Below are 23,893 nucleotides of genomic sequence, written 5' to 3'. Positions count from 1 at the left end.
GCTTATCAGAGTGAATGAAAACAAACTTTCGAGGGCATGCAGTGCAAATTTGCTCTCACAATGAGTCCCAGCTGCCTGCGAATCGCGAAGATCACAGTGCAATTTAATTCTCACGGCTTTGTGCCTGCTTAAAAGGGAGAGAATTTTTCCTTCTTTTCTCTTCAATTTAATTGCTTTTGCACTTTTGCCTGCGAGGAGAATAAAAACGCATTTCATTTCGTAAAAAGCACCATGGAGCGCGTTTGCATGGGATGTGAAAATTATGATTGCACCGAGGGGCATTGTACTCAATCCCTTAATTTTTGCTACTTCCAATGATTTAAAAGGAATGTTGTATATTTAGAACGACTTTTTTATGAAGTCCTGAGATTCTCAAGAAAATTACACAATGGCCTAATAAAAAATTATGTCGAGTATGGACGGTGACTTTTCTTAAGTCGAATATTTTTTACTGTTTTCTTAATGCGAGATGTTTTAAAACGATTTCTGAGCTGATTTAGACTATTTTTGACTGACCATTTTGGCCAAATTGCACTTTCATCGATTACATAATCGCAGTTATCCCAAACCATCTTAAATTTTTATTTGAAATTGAAATTAATGTCATTTTCTTAAGGAGTGCATTGCACCGAAAGCTTTACCTTTTTTTAAAAAAATCATATTATTGATTATTTTTTAATTTTCTTTCATTGTATCAATGAAAAATTGCTGGGAGGTTTTTTAATTTTTTTGAAATTTTAAACGTAATTAATTATAGTTTTATTAAATTTCTTTCAAGAAACCCATCATTTATTCGACTTTTTAGTAAAAGATTCTTTATTATGCCATCGAGAACTAAAAGACACATTGAAAAATTTAGAAACTATTTGAACCGTTCAAAAGTACGTAGCAAATAAATGTAATATTTTATTACTTTGGTTTCACGCATTTAGAATATTTCGTTCCGTTAGCAAACACTTCCTAGAAAGGAATAAATTAAAACTCGAAGTCATGTAATCAACTAAATGATGTTAAATTAAACTCGCTATCCACCATTTGGCTGCCTGATATAAACTCAATAATTCTTACAATCCTAATGTTTAAAGGAAAAGCTAATCAAACTTTGTCCTAGAACCTAGGAATTACAATTTTATTTGTGATTTCAATATGGTTGCCGGTATTCCCTCGCGAGACCAAAGTTTTACATTATTTAAATTAATTGGTGAAGTTCCGGGCATAGTTATTACGACTTTGTAACAATATTGTTGCGAACTTGGCTAATTAATGAAAGGAAGAATCTGCGGAGGAAAACAAACACGGGAGAAACGTATGAGAGAGCGTGGTTTTAATTAGCCAGCCGTTTCGGCTGACTGCACGGTTATATACGGTCTGCGGGGCTGTTTGACGAGGCAAGCGGTCGCTTGGGAGCAAAAATTTCGACGTGTGTGCACACATGAATCACAAAACAATTACACAAGTTTATAATTTATGGAGTTGGGTGCAGTTAGGCGGCCAATATTTGTCCAATTTGATATCTCGCTGCTTTTTTCGCAATAAATTTCGTGCGGCCAGCGAGGCGGTGCGAAATTTATGGTATTGATCTGATCGTGGGCCGGTGTGCGAAACCTGCAGGTGCGCTTTCGAGCGTGATGGCGGTGCATCGCCCCATTGTGAGCCGGTATTAAAATCTGATTGAACCTCGGCACTCGCGCCTTAATTACAGCGTCGAACGAAAATTGCATTTTTGCCTCCGCCGTCAGCCTTGGTTCACATTTAATCATTTTTAGCGTCATCCAATTTTGTTTTTTCCGCTTCATCGGTCGGAGGCAATTTAATTAAATAGACTGCGATTCCGCCACCCGGCGCGAGTATTAACGAAAAATCGGACTCATTAAGGAGTCAATTTCAGTGGCGCGGTGTTACATTACCGCAGCAGCAGACGCACAATAAAATGCAAATGGTGCCACGCCGAAACTGGATCTGCTGCTGCTGCTGCTGCTGCCGCGGGAAAAATAAGATTTACGACATACACACGGGTAATAATGCTGCACTGGAAAGGCAGCAGCGGCAGATATTTTGAGATTAACATAAAGTGACACAGAGTGTACGTGTGGAAGGCGATATTCTCTTTTTGCTGCTCCTCTCCAGGGAGGCAACTTTGCAAAGAAATATCCGCAGCAGCGTGAAAAAGACAGCATCGATTCTAAATAAATCAAAATAGACCTGGGATGATCTCTATACCTCTCCTGCCACTTTTTGTTGAAACTGCCATTGTTACAAAAAATGATATTCTGTAATATTGCAAAACACATACAAAAATCACACGTTAATTGAATAATATCTTAATAACGTAGAGGCTATATACACTTTTAATTTATGAAAAATTACACTAAAAAAATGTAATTCATTGATCAAGGAGGAAATAATTGGTCAATTAATTATTTTAGCTAAGGAAAGGAAAGGTATTAACAATATAATTTGTCTTTTCGAATTGAAATATAAATAAAAATATTTTCAATCGATATTTAAAAAACTATATTGAGTTTTTTTGACAATTTCAAATATTTTTTTAAGTGGTGGGAAGGCCTAAATTTAAAGAAGAGCGTTTTTGCTTGTAAATGTTTCAACTTTATTGAAAGGAGTGGAGGTGAACACCTCCTAAATCCTTCAGTTTTGCTTAGAGAGATCGAGACGAACCTAACAGTTTGCAACCGATATTTAGCAGTGACAATTATATTCTTAAAAAGGAAAGCGAAGAAATTTTCTCAAAAATTTAAGTAAGCCTAAAAAACTAAATTTGAAAATTCCCCCACATTTGAAAAAATGACCAGTAACAAAAACCAATTTTCCAAGAGGAACTATTGCATGCTTTAATATTTAAAATTTTAGAGTGAAGGAATTAAAAGTTCTATATTGCAAGAATGTTCCGTGAGACTTAAAAAATAAAATACTTTGACTAATTTTTCAATGTTCTGTTATTTGGTGGCAGTTGTTATCATTCTCTTTGATGAAAAGAGCCCAATTTTGCCCCTTCCTCAAGCGTAAAAAAGTAGAGCAACGTAAAAGATTCACGTATATACTGCTCCGTCGCGACTGTTATATTAATTCCCTTATTTGCCGCAAGATTATTCCCACATGTGTGACGGCGGGCTATAAAAATATCGCGCATTATTTCCTCGGTGACGCAGCGGTTGCTGGTCCAATCTCCTTTTGCTCCATTTATTTCCCATGCGCCGCAAACTTTCCCAGATCTGTCATTATTTCTTAATACACCGTCTTCGTCTTCGTCGGCGGCGTCTCTTGCCTGCTTTTTCTCTCTCTCATCTCGCTGCTGGATCGTATCTCTCTCCCTCTTTATATTTCCCAGGCCGGAGTGGCTGGTTGGCTGGCTGACTCTCTGCCTTGTCGCGGAGGCTGAAATGAAACCAAAGCGCAGTTTAAACACAACTTTTTTTAAGGAAGGATCCACAACTTTTCTGATTTAGCCCAAAGTTTTATAATATTCCAAGTGCTGGCTGGAGACGTTGGCGGTGGCACTCTTAAACTAAGTAAATCTCCTTTTGCTTATATGTACATTTTTATTTGCGCAGCCTGCTCTTTTGAAACTTTATTCGCGACGAGTAATTGTTTGGACCGGCGGAATTGCCTCATTAGCTCCACTCTTATAAACCAGCGAAGAATTACTTTATACGTTAATGTTCTTTTTATTTAATAACGTTGGCTGAAATGTCAAGTTTGCTTTCTTCTTTGATCTGTTATTTCTTTGTCTGCGGCGCGGAAAATTACTCGCAAGATAAAGAAAAAATATATAAATGCCCTCTTTTTTGTCTGTTTACACACGAAATAAGCTCTCATTAGCATAAGGAAGTGAATCTATTGACGATTTCACGTAGTCTCGTGACCGAAATCGTTTGAGAGACACTTTTTATCTATTTTCGGGGCTTGAAAAACGATCAGTTTGAATTTTTGATGGGATGATTAATTATTTTCAGCATTGGAACACTGGCGTAATCTCATATTTTATTCAAACGGGGATGGAATTATCGTAAAAGCCGAACGGTCGCGAAGGTGCGCCACCCCGTGAATTTATAAAGCGTAAAGATGGTCGTGGGATAAGTGCGCATTCCTCTTTTTTCCCGGGCAGACGGAGTCTCGTCATAAATTCAAACTTTTCTCCTCGTAAAGACGTGATTCGGTCGCTGATGACGTACAATCTTGCGGTCGGAGACGAAAATGGAATAATCCGGCCACACGAGTTATGCAAAATTATGCAGCCACAGCAAGTTATCGGCGGGCGGCCGGGATGGCGGCAGCCAATTTGCAAGCCGCCACTTGTTTACAGCAGCTTGCCTTAATGAAGCAGCGGCCAAAACAAAAGCACCGTAGGCCCCGAGTTTGGAAACAATGCGTCGGCATTTATACATGCAGAGGGTCGGAAGCGGTTGCATGGTGTGCGAAACGAGACAATGACACGGCAGATAAAACATTTAAGCAAGCCCTTTGTGACCTGGAAATAAATGACGCCAACACACGCTCGGCCTGCTGTGTGCGCTGTGAGTGACAGTCAGGCGCGCGACTTTTTGTCGCTCCCACGCCGAGACGGGGTAATTTCCAAAGCCGAGCGAGAGGAAAAAAGCTGCTGCGTGATCAATTCCTACTCTTTCCGTTTTTCTCTCGCTCAAAAAGACCATGGCCTGGGCGGCGCACTCGAGCGGAGATATTACGGAATGTCTGTGTCGAGTGCCTGGCGCTTTTTGCGCGTACGTTCCCGTTCAAAGTGTTTGAGCAAACTTCGCACGCTGCCTCCTGATCGTATAATTAGCGTGGAGGTGTTTGCTTAATTGGGGCGTAATATCGGTGCCAATAAAACACGCCCACTCTTTGTCACCTATAACGTGCCAGACAAATTTCCTTGAATTTCCCAACAAGAATGACATTAAAATGAACTTATTGACTGTATACTTTTTTGTTATGTAATATGATTTATTTATTTAAATGATTATTTTGTTTCTTTCTTCAATCCAGGAGACTTTTGGAAACTCGCCGTAAGTAGTACTCAATTTTGAAGAACCGTAATTTTACTTTTAAAAACAAAATTTTAAAATAATTGAATTACATAATTTTTATGTAAAATGTGTATATTTTCAAGTGACTATGAAAAGTGCTACATTCAGACAAAACAGTTTGAAAACAGAAATATTGGATACTCCTTTTTTTAATTTTTTCTATGGGTATTATTTCAAAAGGAAACTAATCTTATCTTGAAAAAATAGGACGTCGAAGCGCAAACAATTGCAGAACTAAAAGCAGAGCTTTGTCCAAGAATAAGTGGGCGAGATTTCATGGGAGCTGCTTGAGCCAACCAGAGATAGAAAAACTGCCTTCAAGTCATTGATATTGTGTCTTTCCTCAAAAGCGCCAACATTCAATTCGTAGATGGTGAAAGCGAGCCAGAGTTAGCTACAGTAACCAATTTCAAAGGCAAAATCAATTTATACTTCATAACCCAATTTTGTAATTAATCACTGCAACATCAAATTGCTAGTCCGCAAACAAAAACTTTAGTGAGATTTACATGAGAGGTACATTCACGCATTGCTGTCAAATAAATCATTACAATTCCTAGAAATCATTTTCCATTAGTACAATATTAAATACCCATGCATTCAGCATAATAGGCATTTAGAACAAAGTGATACGGTTTTCATCATCAAATCCAGCGGTCTGACCCTCAGTTTTGATCTTGAATTTCAATCCATCAGTGTGCATCTTGTTGACTCCGTAGCGTGCAAACATGTGGCACTGCTCTCCCTGAGTGGCTGTGCAGTGCACTTCATCGGTGGAGATTCCAAGGCAGCCAGTCAAAGCTGATGTCCTCAGGTGCACCCAAGGTGGTCTTGAGACTCTGAAATGCTTCAATTTTAGAATTCTCTAGAACTAACAAAGCCCAAAAATTCTACTTCAGCTCTCCATTGCGGTGCTTGATGATGACTCTGCCCATCTTCCACACACTGTATCCCATTCCGTCGGTGTACGTAATAGCGGAATTGGCCATCGCCTCCGCTGCGGCCTTGAATTGTTTGCCATGTGGTGAGTTGTTGTAGAAAACAGGCAGAGAAATGTCGTTCATTGAAATCGTGGGGAGCTTGCTCATGGATGTGCGAGTGCCAGCAGAATCCATCACGTACGAGAAGCTCATATCGTTTGTCTTGAACGCAGATTTGTCTGGCAAAAACCTGGCGTGTTTGTGCTGATGGTTTTTCGAGTCCCAGGCTAATAGAAGGACCGTCTGAGCATCGTGGTGAAGCCGGCCCATGGGATGCATCACGGCAGTGGCTGTGCAATCACCGCTGACGGCCATAGCAATATGTGTCTAAAAACATTTTGGTTTTAATTTTTTAAATATAAAATAATTAATATTCTCTTATCCTAGCTGTTGAATTTAATTTTGTTGAGGTAATTTAATACTGGAATAACCTTTGGGTTGACGACGCGGATGGCACCGTTGATGGTCACGTCCACTTGCATCATTCCAAAGTTCAAAGACACAGTGCCTTGCCCTGTTGTCCTTAGCACGCCACTCGTGTTGCTAGATCCATAGAGGAACTCTCGTAGGTACTCATTGTATCCGCTCAAAAGATCAGGTACAGTTGCGATGAGCTCAGAATGGGGAGCAGCGGGTTCGTTTAAACCGAAGCCCCCATCAGCCTGGCGTTCTTCTCCTCTTGTGAGCTTTTCTGAGATGACGCTGTGGTCCCCACTGGCAGCTGAGAAGTCACCTTCGTGACCTCCAGTGTTCTTTTTGTCACATCCATATTCGTGGTTTTGCTCCTAGATACATTTGTTTCGTCAATATTGAGCTCTATAGTTCAAGTCCAAAATCTAATCAGTTATGGTGGAACATAAATGAAAATTTTGCGGTTCATTCAATGGAACCCAAAAAACTTTAAGAATTCAGGTTAACAAACATACCATATTAATGCCCGTCAATTAGAGGTAAGAAATGTTGAAAAATGTCTAGAAAAGCGAACCAACAATCTCACCATTAATATCCCTGTGTTGCGTTGCCTGTTTTAATTACTCTACAATACTTATGAATGCTTCTTGAGTTTAACAATTAGAAATACTAAAGCAACAAAAAATACAACACTGTCATTTAATTTAAGATAACGCTATAAATACCTATTTTTGAACGTGCATCATGAAAAATTCTTTGATGATTTGATGTTGAAAATTACACATGGTTAATTCAAGAAGATAAAAATTTCTTATTTCTCTCATCCATTTATATACAAATTAATAAGCTCACCAATTCTGCCCAAATTAGTGCGTGTGATCAAAGAGCGTGAAAAAGAATCATTTTTGAGAATTTGTTAAATGAGTATCCTCTTTTACTTTGCCGTTCGTTATATTTTCTAACAGATGAGAAGTGAGGCATTTAAAATTTCGAAAATATACAAAGCAAAAGTTTTCTTACCAAGCTGTCCAAGTTGCATTCCGTGAGACATGACTCCAATGGTGGTAGAGTTAGTGCAAAAGATTTCAGATTTTTCAATTCAGCTGTCTGGACTCCTTTGAACTCGGGTAAATTCAACATCCTTTTTATCTCCTCGTACCTTAAACCTATCCTGCTCTTCTCCATTTTCCAAAGGTGAATATTCGCGGAGTTTTAAATCTTGCTATTCACATGCAACAAAACAAAAACACGACTGTAGGAAAAGAATATCACGAAGTAATGATATTAAGATTAATTTGACATTGTTGGAATCAATAATTTGAATTCTACTAAATTGTTGTTGAAAAGGTCAACGAAAATTAAATTGTTGCAACAGTATAGCTTAACACAAAAACAGTTTAATGTATTTCCCCTTTAGATGTTCAATATGGTGTCAAAATAAAACCACAGCTAGCTAATCTGATTGTTGATTGATGCCCCTGAAAAGATAAAGTGAATATTTACAAAGTTAGAAATTTATGAAACGTATATGCAAATTTTCAATGATCAGGATTTTAATCAATTTTGTGATTTCGGTTCACAATCAGTGCGGCGAGAGAATACACTATATTTTCATCGTTTTAAACATATTTTCCTAGCTCTGTCTGACAATTCTTGAATAATTTTCTTTTAATATCATATAATGACCTCAAGAAGTTATTATTCAATTTTTGAACGCAATAGTCCGATGAATCATTTTCATATATAATAAATTACCATTCAAAATTCTAGGTGCGCGTTTTAAACAATATTGATCGGTGAATTTCAAGAGCAAATGGGCCAATTAGATTTTAATCTACGACTCAACCCCGACATCATATTTAAAGCCGTCGAGAGGAGCTATTAGCCGCGGTGGTGGCTGCGCGTTAACGCTCGGAAAGACGACACTCTCACAAATGACTGCCAACTAATACAAATCCTCGGGTGGCACGCGCTTTTATACGCAGATATATCACCGCTCCTTTTGCACAGCTAAAAGATTTCACTTTCAGCAGGCACCGCGCACGGGATGGAAATTAATAGCGAAGTCGAGTCCTTTTGTTAAATTGTCTTTTTCGCTCACAGTCAGCCAGTCGGCAAGCCGTGCGTGCAAATTATTATTTGTGACTGCGAATTTTTCGCACGTTTCCAGACCTCACAGACACTCGAAAATGAATGCAAACGGGCTCAACATCAACACAGACGCAGCCACAAAGGATGCGGGCGGGACGCGCATTCAGCCAAAAGTTCAGCCATGTATGCAACCCGCTTGTCAGATTTTACACGCGGGTTGCCTACACCTCTCGTGCACGAATAGTTCGGCTGAAGCACATACGAAACACACACACACGTGTATGTACACGTACGATCGAAGGCGGTGGCTGGAAAAAACGGACAGCCAAACGCAATTACGCCCGCGCGAAGATGACACGCACCCACGCACAACAGGTGGAGCCCTTCGGACGCTTTTTCGAGTGGACGACTTCAGTTTCGGGATCAAATAGGTGGTGCTCTCTCGCTTTATTTGTTTGATTCCTCGCAATGGTGTTTGCCACCCACGGGCATTTATTTGATTGTGTAGCTTTCCGTGTTCAGTCCTGGAAGTGGCGCAGCTTTTTTCTAATACATGTGAAGGATCTAAATGAATTACAATTTAAAAATAGATTAAGCTCGGACGTAAGTGCTGGAGTGTTTTTTTTTTCTTTTGATGGTGACAAACAATATAGGAATGGGTTTTTCTCATATACGTATGACGCAAATGGACGGGAATAGAAGTAGTGAACAAGGTTGATTGACTATCGGCTTTTCTCACACGCGGAAACAGACGTGGTAAATCCTATAAATAGATAGATCTTGATGTCAATGATGTTAAAGGTTTTAGGTTTGTTAAAATCAAATATGCTTAAGAAAATACTCAATCAATATTTTAAAAGTTAATTTGCAATTTGGTTTTTAGCTCATTATCACATAATACTTTTTGCAATTTTTTCTTCCATAAACTTCGATCTTGATATTTTTTATTACTTCCTGGTAAATTTCAAAAACTACCTTCAACTTTCATACGCATTTAAGATGTCTTCGTATTATTTTAAGCAATAGGCAATATTCAGCGATATTCAAAAACAATTATTTCAATTTATGTTAAAAGCAGCCTCCTCGGTTTAGGGCAAGCTATTTTACTTTTTCGTATTTCTATGGAAAAACGTCCTACTCAATTAGTTTTGGCTGCTGGTTGAGCAGAATATTTATGTAGAAATAAGAAAAATGAACTAAACACCGAAGAAGTTGCACTGACTTGTGATAAAATGGTGAGATATAAAAATAACAGCTAAGACTGATTGTAACCACAACAACGTAAAATCAAATTGATCCTACGTTGCTTAATATTCTTTATTTGACATGTTTTTTTTTTAAAAAATTATTTGAGTACTGTAAAAGTTTTTTTTTAATTCCAGCAAATGATTTATTTTCATTTCCAACGCAAAAAATGCTACCTTTCCTTCTAGTCTTTTTTCCATTGATATTTTTGAGCAGGAAAAAATGGAATTATTGCTTCGTTTCAACGTTTTGTGTTGATTAATTAACCATGAAAAATTAAAAAAAGCAACACATAACTGATGAAGAGTGTGCCTCAATCAAATATTGCTGTAAACGTTTTACTTTGCCTTGAATCAACATATCCGATCATTAATCACCTAAAAAGGTCCGATATTTTTATCTCAAAAGTTTTGCCTCAACAAAAAAAAGTTAGGAGAAATTTCCTCTTCCAGAACAAATAGGTAATCTAGCCAAGTTTCTAAAGACCACTTACAAGTCAGTAGCAAAATTAATTCTTCAATCCATCTCGCAGCGACTTTGCTAATCAGCACTTGAAAAGCGCCAGCCTTTGGCCGCTTGGGCGCCTCTATAGCCGGCAAATAGCACAACCTTGTTAAAGAAATTCAATTAAAGTTAGGTGCGCAGGCAGACGAGGCGTAACAACCGGTGGGTGTAAGTGCAATTACCCAGCGCTACAATAAGCTCCCAGGCCCGCACTACGCACTCTTTGTGGCAGAGATTGTCTTTAAAGGCTGGCAATCACAATAGCAAAAGCAACGAAAGCAGTCGCCGCGTGCAAAAAGTAATTTGAGAGCTGCGATTAGGTGATTGCAATGTCGCAGCACGCACCACGTACCGTCGATTGCGAGAGGAGCAATTGATTTTTCGCCCGGTGAACGGAGAAAGTGAGATAGAGAAAAGAAGCGAATGAAATCTCTCCCGAATCCGCCTCTCATTGTGTGTGTGTGTGTGTATTTTCCCCGATTGTGGCCTGCGGAGCTGTGTGCTGCTGTTGCGATTTAAGAAATTGAAAACGTGATAATGCAGCCGAGGCGAGTAAACACGAACTCGTATTGGAAATCCATACTCATTAAATGGCGGCACTGCACCTGCCCGGCTGCTTTTTGTCCGTGACGAACGGCTCCCGCAGGAAATGAAAGGGATAAAAGTCGGAGTTTCGGCGTGTCTGCCGCTCCCCCGGTGCTAGCACCCCTTTAATGGAAATAATTACGCTTTCTCCTCTCTGGAAAATCCTTTTCTCGACTTTGAATGTCCAGCCAACTGGAAATTCTGCAGGAAAACGACTCATCTTGGCATATCATTCAACTCTAATTGAAAGCCCTCTCGGCTAAGTAAAAATATGTATAAAAAGCATTGGCTTAATTTCAGAAAATATTTCAGTTTAAAAAGCATTGAGAAGGGGATTAACAATCAGCTGCGTTTATAAATTCGGTGCAGTTATTTTTCAATTCATGCTAAACAGTTTTGTATTTTTTTTATGGCTCTCCGTTAAATAGCATCTTTATTGTTGCTTCCTTTTGAAGCTTCTCCTTTGTTTTCTGTATAATTTCACTTTATATTATTCTGGCTTAAAACCATGTGCTGTTACACTGAAGTTATTGGAATAATTGTAAGCAGGAATTTCGCACTTTCATCAAATTTTGAATAATTCATCATTTTTTTTAAATTTAATGTATTTCTTGAAAATTGCAAAGACCATCAAAACAAAATCTTTAAAATGTTTAGAGTATGTATTAATTGAGTAGTACATTTTTAATTTTTGTATTTACACTCGCTCCGAACAGTTAAAAGAAGAAAATGCCTTTTCAGATCGATGCACTATGCATTACTGCATCAGTGACGTTTTCATTTCAAATCTTTTTATTTAAATAATAATATAATAATTATTAAAACTTATTATTTTACTGCGACAATTTAAGAAATGAAATATAGATAATTATTATAACGGAAACCAAATTTTTAAAGGAATATTTAGCCTCCAAGCTTTTAGATTGCACTTTTTTGCTGAGGAAAAATTGGGCTATTTGAAAAAACGGAGAGAAAAAACTGCAAACTCTGCTAGTGTTATTATCACAGTGTTTTTTATTGCTGTTTGGAATATTTCCCGTTGTAATGAAGTGGATAAAATACTAATATGTATGTTATACAGCTGTTTTTATTCACTCAAATTCAAATAGCTACTGTTAGTGTTTTTTTTTTCAAATTAACCAGCGCGATCGAAACAGTTCACTGATTCGAGAATCCATAAACGCAAAATGAATATTCATCCTCGTGCTGCATTGACGAAAGTTTTATCCCAACAGATATAGCTATTCAATATTTCAAATCAATGTTTCCTACTTGTATTGTTTATAGGCTTAGCAGAAAAATAGTGTCTGCATGAAAACATTCATTATATAAACACAAAGAGCGAATCGCCTCTGTTTGTTCGAAATCAACTTGGCTGTGATCAGATTAACGAATTCCCTTTCAAACGCACGCCTACTCTCTTTCTGTTTTGCAACATATGTGTACATAGCTTATATGCAAAGGGAAATTCACGCATACCTTTCAACGCACATATGCTGAGCGAACATCAAAAATTCATCTCGCTACACAGTGTAATTATTTCTGGCGTGCTGGCCGTGGTATTAATATCTAACGCGCGAGTTTCATCATAGAATATCACAAATGAAACTAGCCGGATAATGCCCGTTCGCTCTGTTTGTTTGAAAGCAGTGAATCGAAAATTTCATCAAACTGTCAGACTTTCATTACACTGCGAAATTAACTCGTCAAATTTCCGGTAAATGCCTGCTTTTATCTTTTGCGGGGGGCAGAGGCGTAAAAAGGAGATAAGCCGAGTCGCGCGTTTGTCAAGTAATGCGAGCCGGCATAACAGTCCCTGGCGGCCGGGCATTCCAGGTGAGCCCCAAAATGCGCTCGAAATTAAATTTGGCCCGCTCTCCATTTCTGGCAGTATCAAGTGAAGTCTCCGCCCAGACAGAGGAGAATGGGGTGTTTAAGGTCTTCGCGCCGCGGTCGTAAAAAGCGCAAATTCAAATTAGCCCATCAATTATTCACTCTGTGTCGGCGCGTCTCGAGTCTCGAAGGCAGCCTTTTCTTTGCTTTTCAATTATTTCCCACTCGCCGAGTTTTGTCTGTCGCCGGAATTATACATTTAAGCCTATCAGCTGCAAACAAAGCTGCAAGAGAGGCACAATTTGCACGGAACTGCTTTAAAGGAGGTCAATGCAGTATTAAAAGTTTGTGTGCACAGCCTGCAAACACTCGCCGCGCGTGAAAAATTCATACACAAAAGAGCAAGCGCCAGAGCAGCACGTGTGCAATCTGATTCCTCTGCCCATCTGCAGGATTGCATTTTAATAAAATTTCATATGCAAATGGAATCTAGGTCGGTATTTTGGCCCAAATGTCGATTATTGACCTGGCTTTTTTATGTTCTGTCGTTTCAGGCAGCAAAATCGAGTTAAACCATCAGGGTTCACCAATATTGCAATGCGCAAAAATGCACTACTGATTTTTCGCGCAAAAAACAGCTGGGAAAAACATCGTTTGTTTAATTTTTTCCGAATTGAACTTCAAAAAGGTAACGTTTCGCACCAAAAAAGGCAGAATTTTAGGAATATTACGATGCATATTAAACTTTTCTGTCTTTTGCTAAAACCAAAAGCTTTCATACTGATTTTGTAAAAATTCCTAATTTTGGTCACCCATCATGGGAATTTTTACCTTCATAAAAATACGCAAAACTGCAAAAAAAACGCAAAAAAAATGTTTTTGCAATGCAAAGTTTTTTATAATGCGGTTTTATGCGAATTGCAATCAATTGTCCTATTTTTTTCGTGCAATTTTGCTTTAATTTTGGGGCGTACTACCATATATATATTGAAATATTATTTAAAAATACACAGTTCTTATCTGAATTTCTGCAAATAAAATAACACAGAAACCCACAGGAAAGCATTTTTCGGTAAAAATTCCGACAGAAAGTATCCGGAAACGTTTAGGAGAAAACAAATAAACGTTAGGCGTTACTCGGTAAACCGCCTTATGTTCGATATTCCATTTGTTTCGAGCACACGAACAGGGTGCTGCCGGAGGCGGGTCTGCTTCACTCCTTTGAAGCCTTGGGGCAGCGTCAGGAGCACGGCACAGGGGAGCGCGTTGTCCATTAGAGAAATTAATAGGGATCGTCGCCGCAGGGAGGTGCAGCAACAGCAATTACGGCAGGCAGAGTCCGAGCGAGCAGTATATGCACGCGGACAAAAACGGTCGCCAAGCCACTGGCCATGGTTGAATATCAAAGAGGAAATGCAATATAGCGACTGCTGTGGTGGCAAACTTGAAAGGAGCAGGGCTTTAGAGTCAAAAGCGTGCAGCTTGTAGCGCAGTAGATTAGGAGTGGATTGTGTTTTTCCTCCGTCTCGAGAAGAATGCTGCAACTGCTCCTGTATCCATGGTTACCGGGCGGCAGTGAGAAATAGAGATATAACAACCTGAGAGGCGGGCGGGCGGCGGAGGCGGCTCTCCTTTACTTTTTTATATTGAATGCGTACAAGCAAGGCGAGCGAGCATCAACAACTCTGCTTGTGTGTGTGCGTGGCGGGCGGGTGGGTCCTTCTTTTTATTGAAACGTCGCGCGCGCGCCGGTGAAACACGTCAGCATGTTTCACTCGAAATTTAAAAAGCAGGCGTGATATCAGATATGCGATATCGGCACGAAAAGCTTGCTTTATTCGCCGTCCGCTCGACTTATGATGCCAATTTTGGCCAAATAATAAAAAGGAAGACGACAGCAGGCGAAAGTGAAACTCTCGAATTGCTTCCCTTGTGTGCAGTGCAGGGTCGGACTGGCGCGTCCCAGTGCAAATCAAATATTTAATAGTCGTGGCGGAGCCAGAGAGAGAGAGAGTTTTCCTCTTTTCTCTCTCGCACTCGCGCGCGAGAGCGGCGGATAAAAGCGAGCCAGCGTGACGAGGGATTTATTGCGTGATGTTTTTTCCTCCGGCAAATATTTTTCATCGCCCGTTCTTTTTCGGGCAGGCTGCTGCTTGATGTATGTGCCTCGCTCTCTCAGTGCGCTGAATTCTATGGTAGAGAATGTTTTAAAACTTTGCAGCGGATAAAATGTCATAAACCTGCGCCGCGCAGTGACGATGACGAGTGCTTATAATTTTCGAATCAGCTTAGAAAAGATTATGTCCAGCTTTGCAACAAGAACAGCCGGAAATGAAAGAAAAACAGAGCGCGATTAGATGCAAGAGGACAGCGTTAAAAAGCGAAATGGAAAATAAGCACGGCCGCGTGGGAGGTCAAGTGAAAGGGATCGGAAAAAATGTGGAAGCGAGGGGAGCATTTGTATGCATCAAGTACGACTCTTGCAAGTAGGGTCGGAAATTTCAGACCGTTTTACAACGAAAAAGATGGGGTCTATACTCTTTCCTACTGATTATCTATTGTCAATACTGAGTTTTTTGATCATAAACAGTCGAATAATTTATTCAGTACTCTTTTAGACTATGAAAGAGTAACAGTCACGCGATTTAAAGACTTTTATGATGCGCCTAAAATGGTAAAATTCCATTTTACGAGCCCAGAACAAAATCGTTTGGAAAAATGAGCAAATTTCGATTAATTTGAATGAAAATTTGGAACATATCATGGGCCAAGACAATTTGAAGTCAGAGACTGACGTTAAACGCTGGATAAAAATATATGATAACAAAAATTATCCAGGAGGTAATTTTTACGATTAAAATCGATCACGATCACATTAAAAAAATTGACTCTTTTTTCTAATTTAACCGACCGTTTTATTAATTAATTTATAGCACACAGTAGCAGACGTCATTTAAATTCTGTAAAAAATCTTAAATGCACCGTTAAAATGTTACCAGCTTGCGGGTTTATAAGATCCCTTGTTTTGAAGCGATTTAAACAGTTTCATACAGTTTTGAACTTTTCAAAGATGATTTTCGAATGGCTCTAATTGAGTGATTCGTGCTCATTCGGTGTTCAAACGTATAAATAATAACACAATCGATCATCTTCAATTCCCAGCTGCTGCTCATTGTCAGTCAGTCCGGGCCTGCCGAAAAATGCTGTCCTCGGGGGTATGAGTTGTGATGGATATGAACGCGGATAGCGGTCCGCCTGCATACAAGATCCGACCTATTTTTTATATTATTCCGCAAGAGAGGGTGTGGAGAGGCAGCGAGCCGCCAGTCGACGTTGATTTCTGGCGCAGAATTAGGAGAAGAGCTACTGCGAATCGATCTAAAAAAAAAACAAAAACAAAGACGCTTACTTTTCTTGCGGTATGGCAACCGGATAAAGATGCCGGATCGATTTTCCCTCGAGAAGAATAGAGGTGTGTGTGCAATATTTTACATCCAATCTCTTTACGCAAATATTTATTCGCGAAATATTCGCCGTCTTGGAGCGGCGGAGGAATGCCGGGCTGATTGCTTGCTCTGAAACACAACGGATCTCGTGCTCGAAATAGTTTCCAAAGTGCATATACGTCACGCTACGGCAGATATTACTTCTTGAGCCGTGGGAAAGTGTGCAGCCGCTTGATGGAAACGAAAAGTTGTACTTGCTCCCTCCTCAGCCAGCCAGCCAGCCCCCCACCCACTCGCCCATTGATTGCGGTGACCAATATCAATGGGAATTGATCACGACGTGACTGCCGAGCAGACGTTATACGAGGAGAGAAACAGCCTGTCATGCCGCTCGAGCATTAAAGAGCAACAAACCATCCGATAAAGTGAAGAGAAGAAAAGGGGTGGTTTCCGCTTCGATTGCGTTTGTATTTATCATCGCTCGATCGGCAAAGGAAATTACATTTTTTACAAGACAATGTGTATCAAAAATACATTTAAAAATCTGAAAATCAGAGTTTATCGTTTTGAATATTTATAATTTTTCCGCCACGTTAGCCATTGAGCGCTGGACAAAGAGAGAAGCCGTCATCTTTACTCAAAAGAAGTAAAGAAAAGAAGCTTGAATTTTAAAGAGGAATGATACTGGGCAACAATTGAAAATTATTTAAATTGTTGGATGCCATAAACAATTGATTGATAAACAATTTTCAATAATAAATAAGGCCTTCCTACAGTAAAAATTCAAATTTTGCCAATTTTCTCCAAAATTTACGGTGCTTGAACATATTTTCTTGGCATATTCCGATTCCTCTCGTCGAGAACTGTCCAACGGTGTATGCCACTTATTGGGGAAACTCTTGCTTTTGAAATTAAATCGGATTTCAAGTAAGGAGACAGCCAATACCATTTGAAAAGCACGGTAACTTTCCAGCCAATTTTCTCGCAAAATTACAGTGCTTCCTAGGTCAATTCAGGCTTTAACTGAATCCTAAGGGATGAGTTTATGCATTGGCAACAAGCATTTTCCAGGCCTTTCCAGTATCATTCCTCTTTAAAAGATGATTATAATCAGATTGTTGGATTTTCCGACGTTCCCAACGCAATTTAAACCAAACAATCGACTAGGAATAACAATCAGTGCAATAATATAAGAGTGATGACATTATAATTTCCTTTCTTTGCCCAGCTTTAGAGGCTAACGCAGCTGCTGATTCCAAAAATTCAACGTAACTCTGATTCTATGATATTTTTGCTTCAATTTATTTAACTTTCTATTTTTTACGTCTCTGTCCTTTAAAGTAGATTAAAATTTGCAGTGCTATTGGGCAAATGTCCTTGGTAGATTTCGATTCCTCTCGTCGAGATTGTAGAGAACCTTCAATGTTTTGAATTAAAATACAATTTGTAGCAGGGGAACATTCCTCACCATAATATTCTACCTTTTGCAGCCACTTATTTTCTAAAAATAAAAAAACAGTGTGACATAGGTTCAATTTGGCTTATATAGGGATTAGTTTATGCACTGGCAACAAGGATTTTGCAGCAGAGTTTTGCAATGTCAATCCGCTTTCAGCATTTTCCAGACTCGCGGTTATGAAATGAACCCTTTATCTCGGCGGCAAACCTGGCCCAACCTGCTTGCTTTTTATTTATGACGCGATCATAAATTCAGCGCCATAAAAACCAGCCGAGAGGGAGAGGAATTTAAGAAATAAATTTGATATTGCCATGCGTGGGCGTGTCAGAAATTTACGGACCATTAATCTAACCAAAAGCGCTGCCGGTTAGGAAAGCAATAACGGATGGGCCCTGGAGCAAACGACAAACGCGATGGACGGATAGATGCGCGGATAAACAGAGCAATAAACACCTCGTGCCTGCTTTTGTCAGTGTCAGCCTTCGCTCCCAATTGACCTGGATATAAATGCCGGCGAAAGAGAGAGAGAGAGAGAGAGAGAGCGTCTCGCGGCGGCTTGAAACATTTATTTGCGCCAGCTAGCCAAGCCGGCTGCATTGATTATGCACTTTGAGCGCTTTGTTTTAAAAGGTTCGTCGGCAGAGCAGAGCAGAGCGGCTCACAATGGATCCCGGCTTGCTTTAAATAAATATTAACCTAGCCTCCTTGCCTCAATGTACATAGACAGCGGTAAATTGGATCCGACACTGCTCCTTCGTTCGACTGACTCACTAGTTACTCACCGAGAGATTGTAGCTGAATAATAATTATCAAAATTGAATTACAGAAAGGCAATCTCTTTCCCGCGGTTGCAAACAGAAGTCGCGTCTCGGGAAGTTTGCACATTTCCTAATTGCTTTCGCGGTTACTTCAGGAGTTTATTTCGAATTGGATTTGTGTTCAAGATGTGTTGCCGCCGCGTGGTCTCCCAGGGGCTGCAAAATTGATTGCTTAGAACAAAACGTAATTATTGCGAGTCGATGACTCGATACTGTGCGGTCTTAATAAACGCTGAAAGAATAAATGTACGGCTTCTTTAACGAGGATTTTATTACAGAACAGAACTTTTAACAAGAGAGCTCTCGTCTCTGCTGCAAGACTTGAAAATCGAAGATTTAAATTATATCTAAGGCTGTGATTTTGATCGATTTTAGACCAAAATAAATATTTTGAGTGATAAGCAGAGAAGGATTTTATATGGGCTGTAAAATTCCATATAAAAAATAAATTAAACTTAATACAAATGCACAAAATACCCGAGATTTTTAATTACGAAACAGATGTTAAAATTGGTCAAGGCCAAATTCTATAAACTCCCGCGTGAACGGGTTAAATTGAGATCTATTTAAATTAATTTAACATCTTAATTTGGACGCTTATGTAGACGATTTAAAATTGCTTAGATTTGCATGATTCATAATATGCTTTATTTGATGATCATGTGACTGTTGCTAGCTCAGTAAATATATTCAACACTTTCTTAATTAATTACACAGATCAAATCATCTCGCACTGGACCGCAGCTTGGAGCATAAAATATATCTAAGAATCGGGCATCGTCAGCAGTAGCTAACCAACACAAAGCTAGAAATAATCCTGCTGCAAATATTGAAATACCAGCCGGCAACGAAAAAGGGTATTTTTCGGATTACAGTTTCTCTTCAGTCATCTTTTATAATGCAGCACATTTTTTCAACAACCGTTTTGGGAGAATATAGCCATTTCCTAATTTTACGCTTATCTGATTCCACGCATACATATTAAACGAAACAGAATGAAACCGTATATATACTCCATACTTTATCTCCTGAGGCTGAGTGGCAAAGCAGCGCTTCCGACCGTTGGAGTTATTTTAACTATCTGCGCTATAAACCATCCGAAAATGGACAGTCTTTAATACATTCCGGTCGCGGTAGGGAGTTGTTTAAAGGCGGAAGCAAGCGTAACAATTCCTCGTCGGTAGCAGATCAATAATCCCGCAGTGGATGCGCCTTTTACGACAGGAATAAAACGGGCCGAATGGAAATCAAAACTTTGTTTGACGAAAAGCATCGATTTTATGCTAATCCAGAGCCTTTTCAATTCAAATCAGCGCCGGTTAAGCGGGCGGAGCTGGTCGCGCGCGCGTATACATATTTATGACATTAGTCATCTCGGCCGCGGCGGTGGCGGCGGGCGAGTCAACCGACGTGCGCCACTCCAGCTCAAGGGCTGACACATATAATTGCAACTTATTACCCCTTAAGTGGTGCCGGTCCGCCCTCGCCTCGCCTCGTCTCGGCCGCTTCTCATTCATTTTGCACAGAGTGAAAGGCAGGCCAGCCGGACCGTCCAGGGTCGACCGCCAGAAATACGAGCCACGTGTTGGCAAACACAATCAGCGCCCGCTCGATTTGCTACGTGTTGATTTCGGCGAAAAACGACGCCTATTCTTTGTCTTTTTAATAAAAGGAAAAGGCCCAGAGAAGGGTAATTCGAGAATGAAGCGGTAAAACGACGCCTTTTCGGTCAGCAGGCCTCGTGCGGCGGAGGCGGTTCGTCCCAGCGACATGCAAGAGCGGCTGCTTTGTCATGCATGGGGTTGGGATTTTTAGATGGCAAACGTGACAAAAAACGACTGTTTTCAGACGGTTCTAGTCAGTTTTAATTATTTATTATTTTCAAAAAAGGGATGGATATTACATCAGAGGGTTGCAATTCTCTTGTAACGTTTTAGTTTCCATATAAAGTGCTTTGAGGCTTTTATTCAGAGAAAATGAATTCATGCATGGTCCCCCAACAGCCGCCATGTCTGAGCGAAAATTTGTACTGCGCTCTATTTTAATTATGACAGCACATAAAAAATATTAGAAAGACCCAAGCTTTATCATCTGAGTTCCGATGTTCAAAACCGATAAAAAGGGACTTTTCTTATTTTGAAGCCAATTATTTGTTTGTTTTGGAAAACCTCTAGACCAATAGAAATTGGACTAGTTTGTTGGTTTTTAAGGTTTGAATTAATCTTAAATGTTTTACGGTTTTGATGGGTTCAAGCTCTGCTCAAAAGCCTTATCAGGCACTATTTATGCTCATTGCGTATCTAAATGTAAATAAAAATGCAGATTGTCTGAAATTCCCAACCCTTAGTCATGCACATTGAATTCGAGATAGCTTTTCTCTCCCCCGGAGCGGCCGGGAGGCATTTTATCTGTCCCAACGGAATCTTCAAGCTGCCTTTGTTGGTGTTGAATTAACCCCGATGCAATCGCATATATATACACACACACACACGCACTCGGTTGTACGGTTGCTGTTCTCCATGAGCGAGAGTGTGCGACGCGCACACTGCTCTCTTAATACTTATCCTTGCGGCGGCCGCTCTATTTTAATCGCATTACCATGCGGACTTTACGTGCTGCCGAATAGTAAACAAAGACGATTGCAGTTTGCAGGCCGAGCGGCTCCGCTTATGATGTTTGCCAAAGGTCTGCGGAATGGACTCGATGCCTCTGGGATTCAATTAATGCGCGCGCGCTCTTTGATCAGCACACCTCAACCGAAACCGCCCACCAGCTCTGTGTGTTACACTTTTTCTGCGTGTGGTCAGGCCTAGCGCTCTGGCTCGCTCGCTCACGTTCCGCCCAAGGTGCATTTGGGAACAGGCAAAAATTGGACGGTCACCCCTGCCCTGCCCGAGCCCGCCATGAAAATGAAAGAGGTCGGTCGGTAGGGTGCCGTGTAACCCACAGAACCAGTTTTTCGCAAGGAACGCACCACGTACATTCTCCGCACGTCCAGTTCTCGACAAAAGCGGCTGGCGAATGAACACTCGCCGCCCCCGGGGGCTTCGATTTTTTTTCTCGAGGGTTTGAAAATTGTGCTCGTTAACATGATCGAATTAGCAATTACCGCGCGAGTGCTGCGAAATTCTATTCTCCGCTAACTTCAAAGGACTGCTCTTCATTCCAAGTTTGCACAATTTAATATTGTCATTTCCTCTATTATATGCAACAAGAGATGCTGCCGGTACTCTCTGATTTTAAATCCGTTTACAGGAAGAGACGGTAAAGAGGTTTTTCCTTTCCCATACGCTTCTTGATGTCTGCAAAGATACGTTAATGGATGTGGACGGCGAAAAATGTCATTGGATCGACTGCTACACCATAAAGAGAGCATCAAGGAAAGTCGAACAAGGAATGAAAGAAAATCTATATTGAGGAGCTTGCACTAAAGATTAAAAGTCCGTACAGAAAATCAGCTAGAAAATATATAATTTAAATTATTCTCCGAACAACCATATAACTTTTTGTTGTTTCCTCGGCACGGAATTTATCTCCTTCCAGCAGATATAAATTTGTTTTTCCTCTCCCTGCGTATCCTTTAAGTCTGTAGCTGTTTCAACTTTGCCTGCGAAGCACGGACTAAATAAACGGCGACATGGTCGATTATGCAAACATTCCGATAAATCAATTAAATCCGCCTAAATCCGTACTCTTAACGCTAATTACAGGATCCTAGCGTTTGAACAGACTCGCAGCAAAGCCCCTGTTTATTTGCGCAGCGCAAATGGATGCTATAAATCCGCGTATAGTGCATTCTAAAAGCCGGCGTGCTCCTCCAGCCCCGCTGACATAAAACACCATATCGCATTCGCGCATCTGCATTCACGTTTTTTTGCGCTACTTGTTGAGTGAGATTATTCATCGCTGTTTTGCTCGTCGCTGAGAGCGAAAGGCTGCCGAGAATGTGTCTATTTTACCCGGCTCGGCGCTCTTATAACACACATTTCTGCAACGCGAGAGCTGCGCGCTGCCAGACTCCTTTTATCGCCTTAACCAGCTTATATAAGCGCAATCCGAAGCAAATCTCTTGAAAAGCAGCGCCGAATCGATGTATTGGCATCAAAATTTATGTCGCCGCGCGCGCGCGGCAACAATAAATCTTCTCGCACCACCGGATAAAATTTGGTCTGGCGGAAAATGACGCCGGCGGCGGCGCCGAATTCATCGAATCATCGCTAATTTAGGGGACGTCATTCAGCGGAGGCGCGAGGAAAATAGTGTCGGATTGTCTGTAATGCCCACTGATGCCATTATTGCACATGGTCCCGGCACAATGTGAAATTCGATAGTCGATAATAATTCAACCCTTTCTGCTCCGTCAAATTCCATTAAATCAAAAGCATTTTCCGCTTAATAAATTCTTCAAAAAATATAATTGCTTTGTAACGATTTCTTTCATATTCTTCGGAGAATTGGCAACGGAAGATCAAAATCAGCACATTTTTTGCAAACATGAATCAATCAGCTCTCTTCGAAACAGGATTTTTTTAGGTGGTTTTCCGGTCTGAATTTTACCTGTTATGGTCAATTTTTACTCTCAGATATTAAAAAAGGCTATGATAAATTCGATTTTTGAGACATTTTAGATTTTTGCTTTTTGGTTTGGTTTTGGTCCACAAAATTCGATTTATATGTAATTTTTGCGAACCAATTAATGTCATTGTTTGCATTAAAACTACGTATTAGCTATTGCCGTCGACGCAGAGCTTTTAAAAAATAAACTATCCGATCGACTATGAGTGCCAGTTCCAATTATAACTCTACATTTAAGATTTTCTGAAATAGAAATAGGTGCAGCTTTGAAAGTTTGGAAAATATTTCAAACAGTTTATAATGGGATTTAACTGTATTTTAAAACCTTAATTAGCTGAAATATCAGGTTCAAATGTAAATTTCTGCTAAAATTGACCAAAATTAATTCATTAAAACGTTTCCATTCCCCAAATATCATAATTTTACAGATACAAAAACATAAACTAAATTGAGTTGCCAGTTTAAGCGGAGGTGCCAAACGTGCAGGTTGCGAGTAAGCACAGTAATGCGACTAACGTGACCGCAAATTTAGTCTGCTCGGCGACTATCTCTTTCCATTGCAGGCGTCCAGCAGCAGCAGCAGCAGCAGTGGCAGCGGCACTCACAGGCTGGAGCAGGAGCCGAGCTGCCGCTGTTTGCGAAATGATAAACTGCATTAGCATTCCCGGTGCCAGCCACAGTTAATCCTAGCTCGCAGCCTACATCTGCCGGCTCGTGCCGTGTGTGCGCAAAGTCTCCTCTTCTCTCTCCCTCGGCGGGGTCAAACTGCCAAAATGGGAGAGAGGCGCTCCAGCAGATAGCATCGTTCTCTCTCTCTCTCTCTCTCTCTCTCTCTCTCTTGGTTGTGCAAATCCGGCCGGAATCAACCGTGCGTGTCAAAAACAGAGTTTGCACTTCTGCG

At 40.2% G+C, this 23,893-nt stretch overlaps 2 protein-coding genes across 2 annotated transcripts in view; one reads left to right on the top strand and one right to left on the bottom strand.

Annotated features, from left to right (window-relative positions):
* Nucleotides 1–23,893, top strand: part of LOC135942607 (KH domain-containing, RNA-binding, signal transduction-associated protein 2-like) — a 161,965-nt gene that overhangs the window by 37,861 nt on the left and 100,211 nt on the right. The window lies entirely within an intron of this gene.
* LOC135943131 (uncharacterized) lies at nucleotides 5,613–7,670 on the bottom strand. Its single transcript, XM_065489549.1, has 4 exons — nucleotides 7,457–7,670; nucleotides 6,457–6,810; nucleotides 5,940–6,352; nucleotides 5,613–5,884 (listed from the first exon to the last, which is right to left on the bottom strand). The coding sequence occupies exons 1-4, from the start codon at nucleotides 7,619–7,621 to the stop codon at nucleotides 5,662–5,664; spliced, it is 1,155 nt and encodes a 384-aa protein (XP_065345621.1). The 5' UTR covers nucleotides 7,622–7,670; the 3' UTR covers nucleotides 5,613–5,661.

The sequence above is a fragment of the Cloeon dipterum genome, chromosome 4, assembly GCF_949628265.1.
Source record: "Cloeon dipterum chromosome 4, ieCloDipt1.1, whole genome shotgun sequence".
Classification (NCBI taxonomy): Eukaryota; Metazoa; Arthropoda; class Insecta; order Ephemeroptera; family Baetidae; genus Cloeon; species Cloeon dipterum.
Note: the sequence above shows the minus strand (reverse complement) of the source record. Positions and strands in the feature narration are given on the sequence as shown.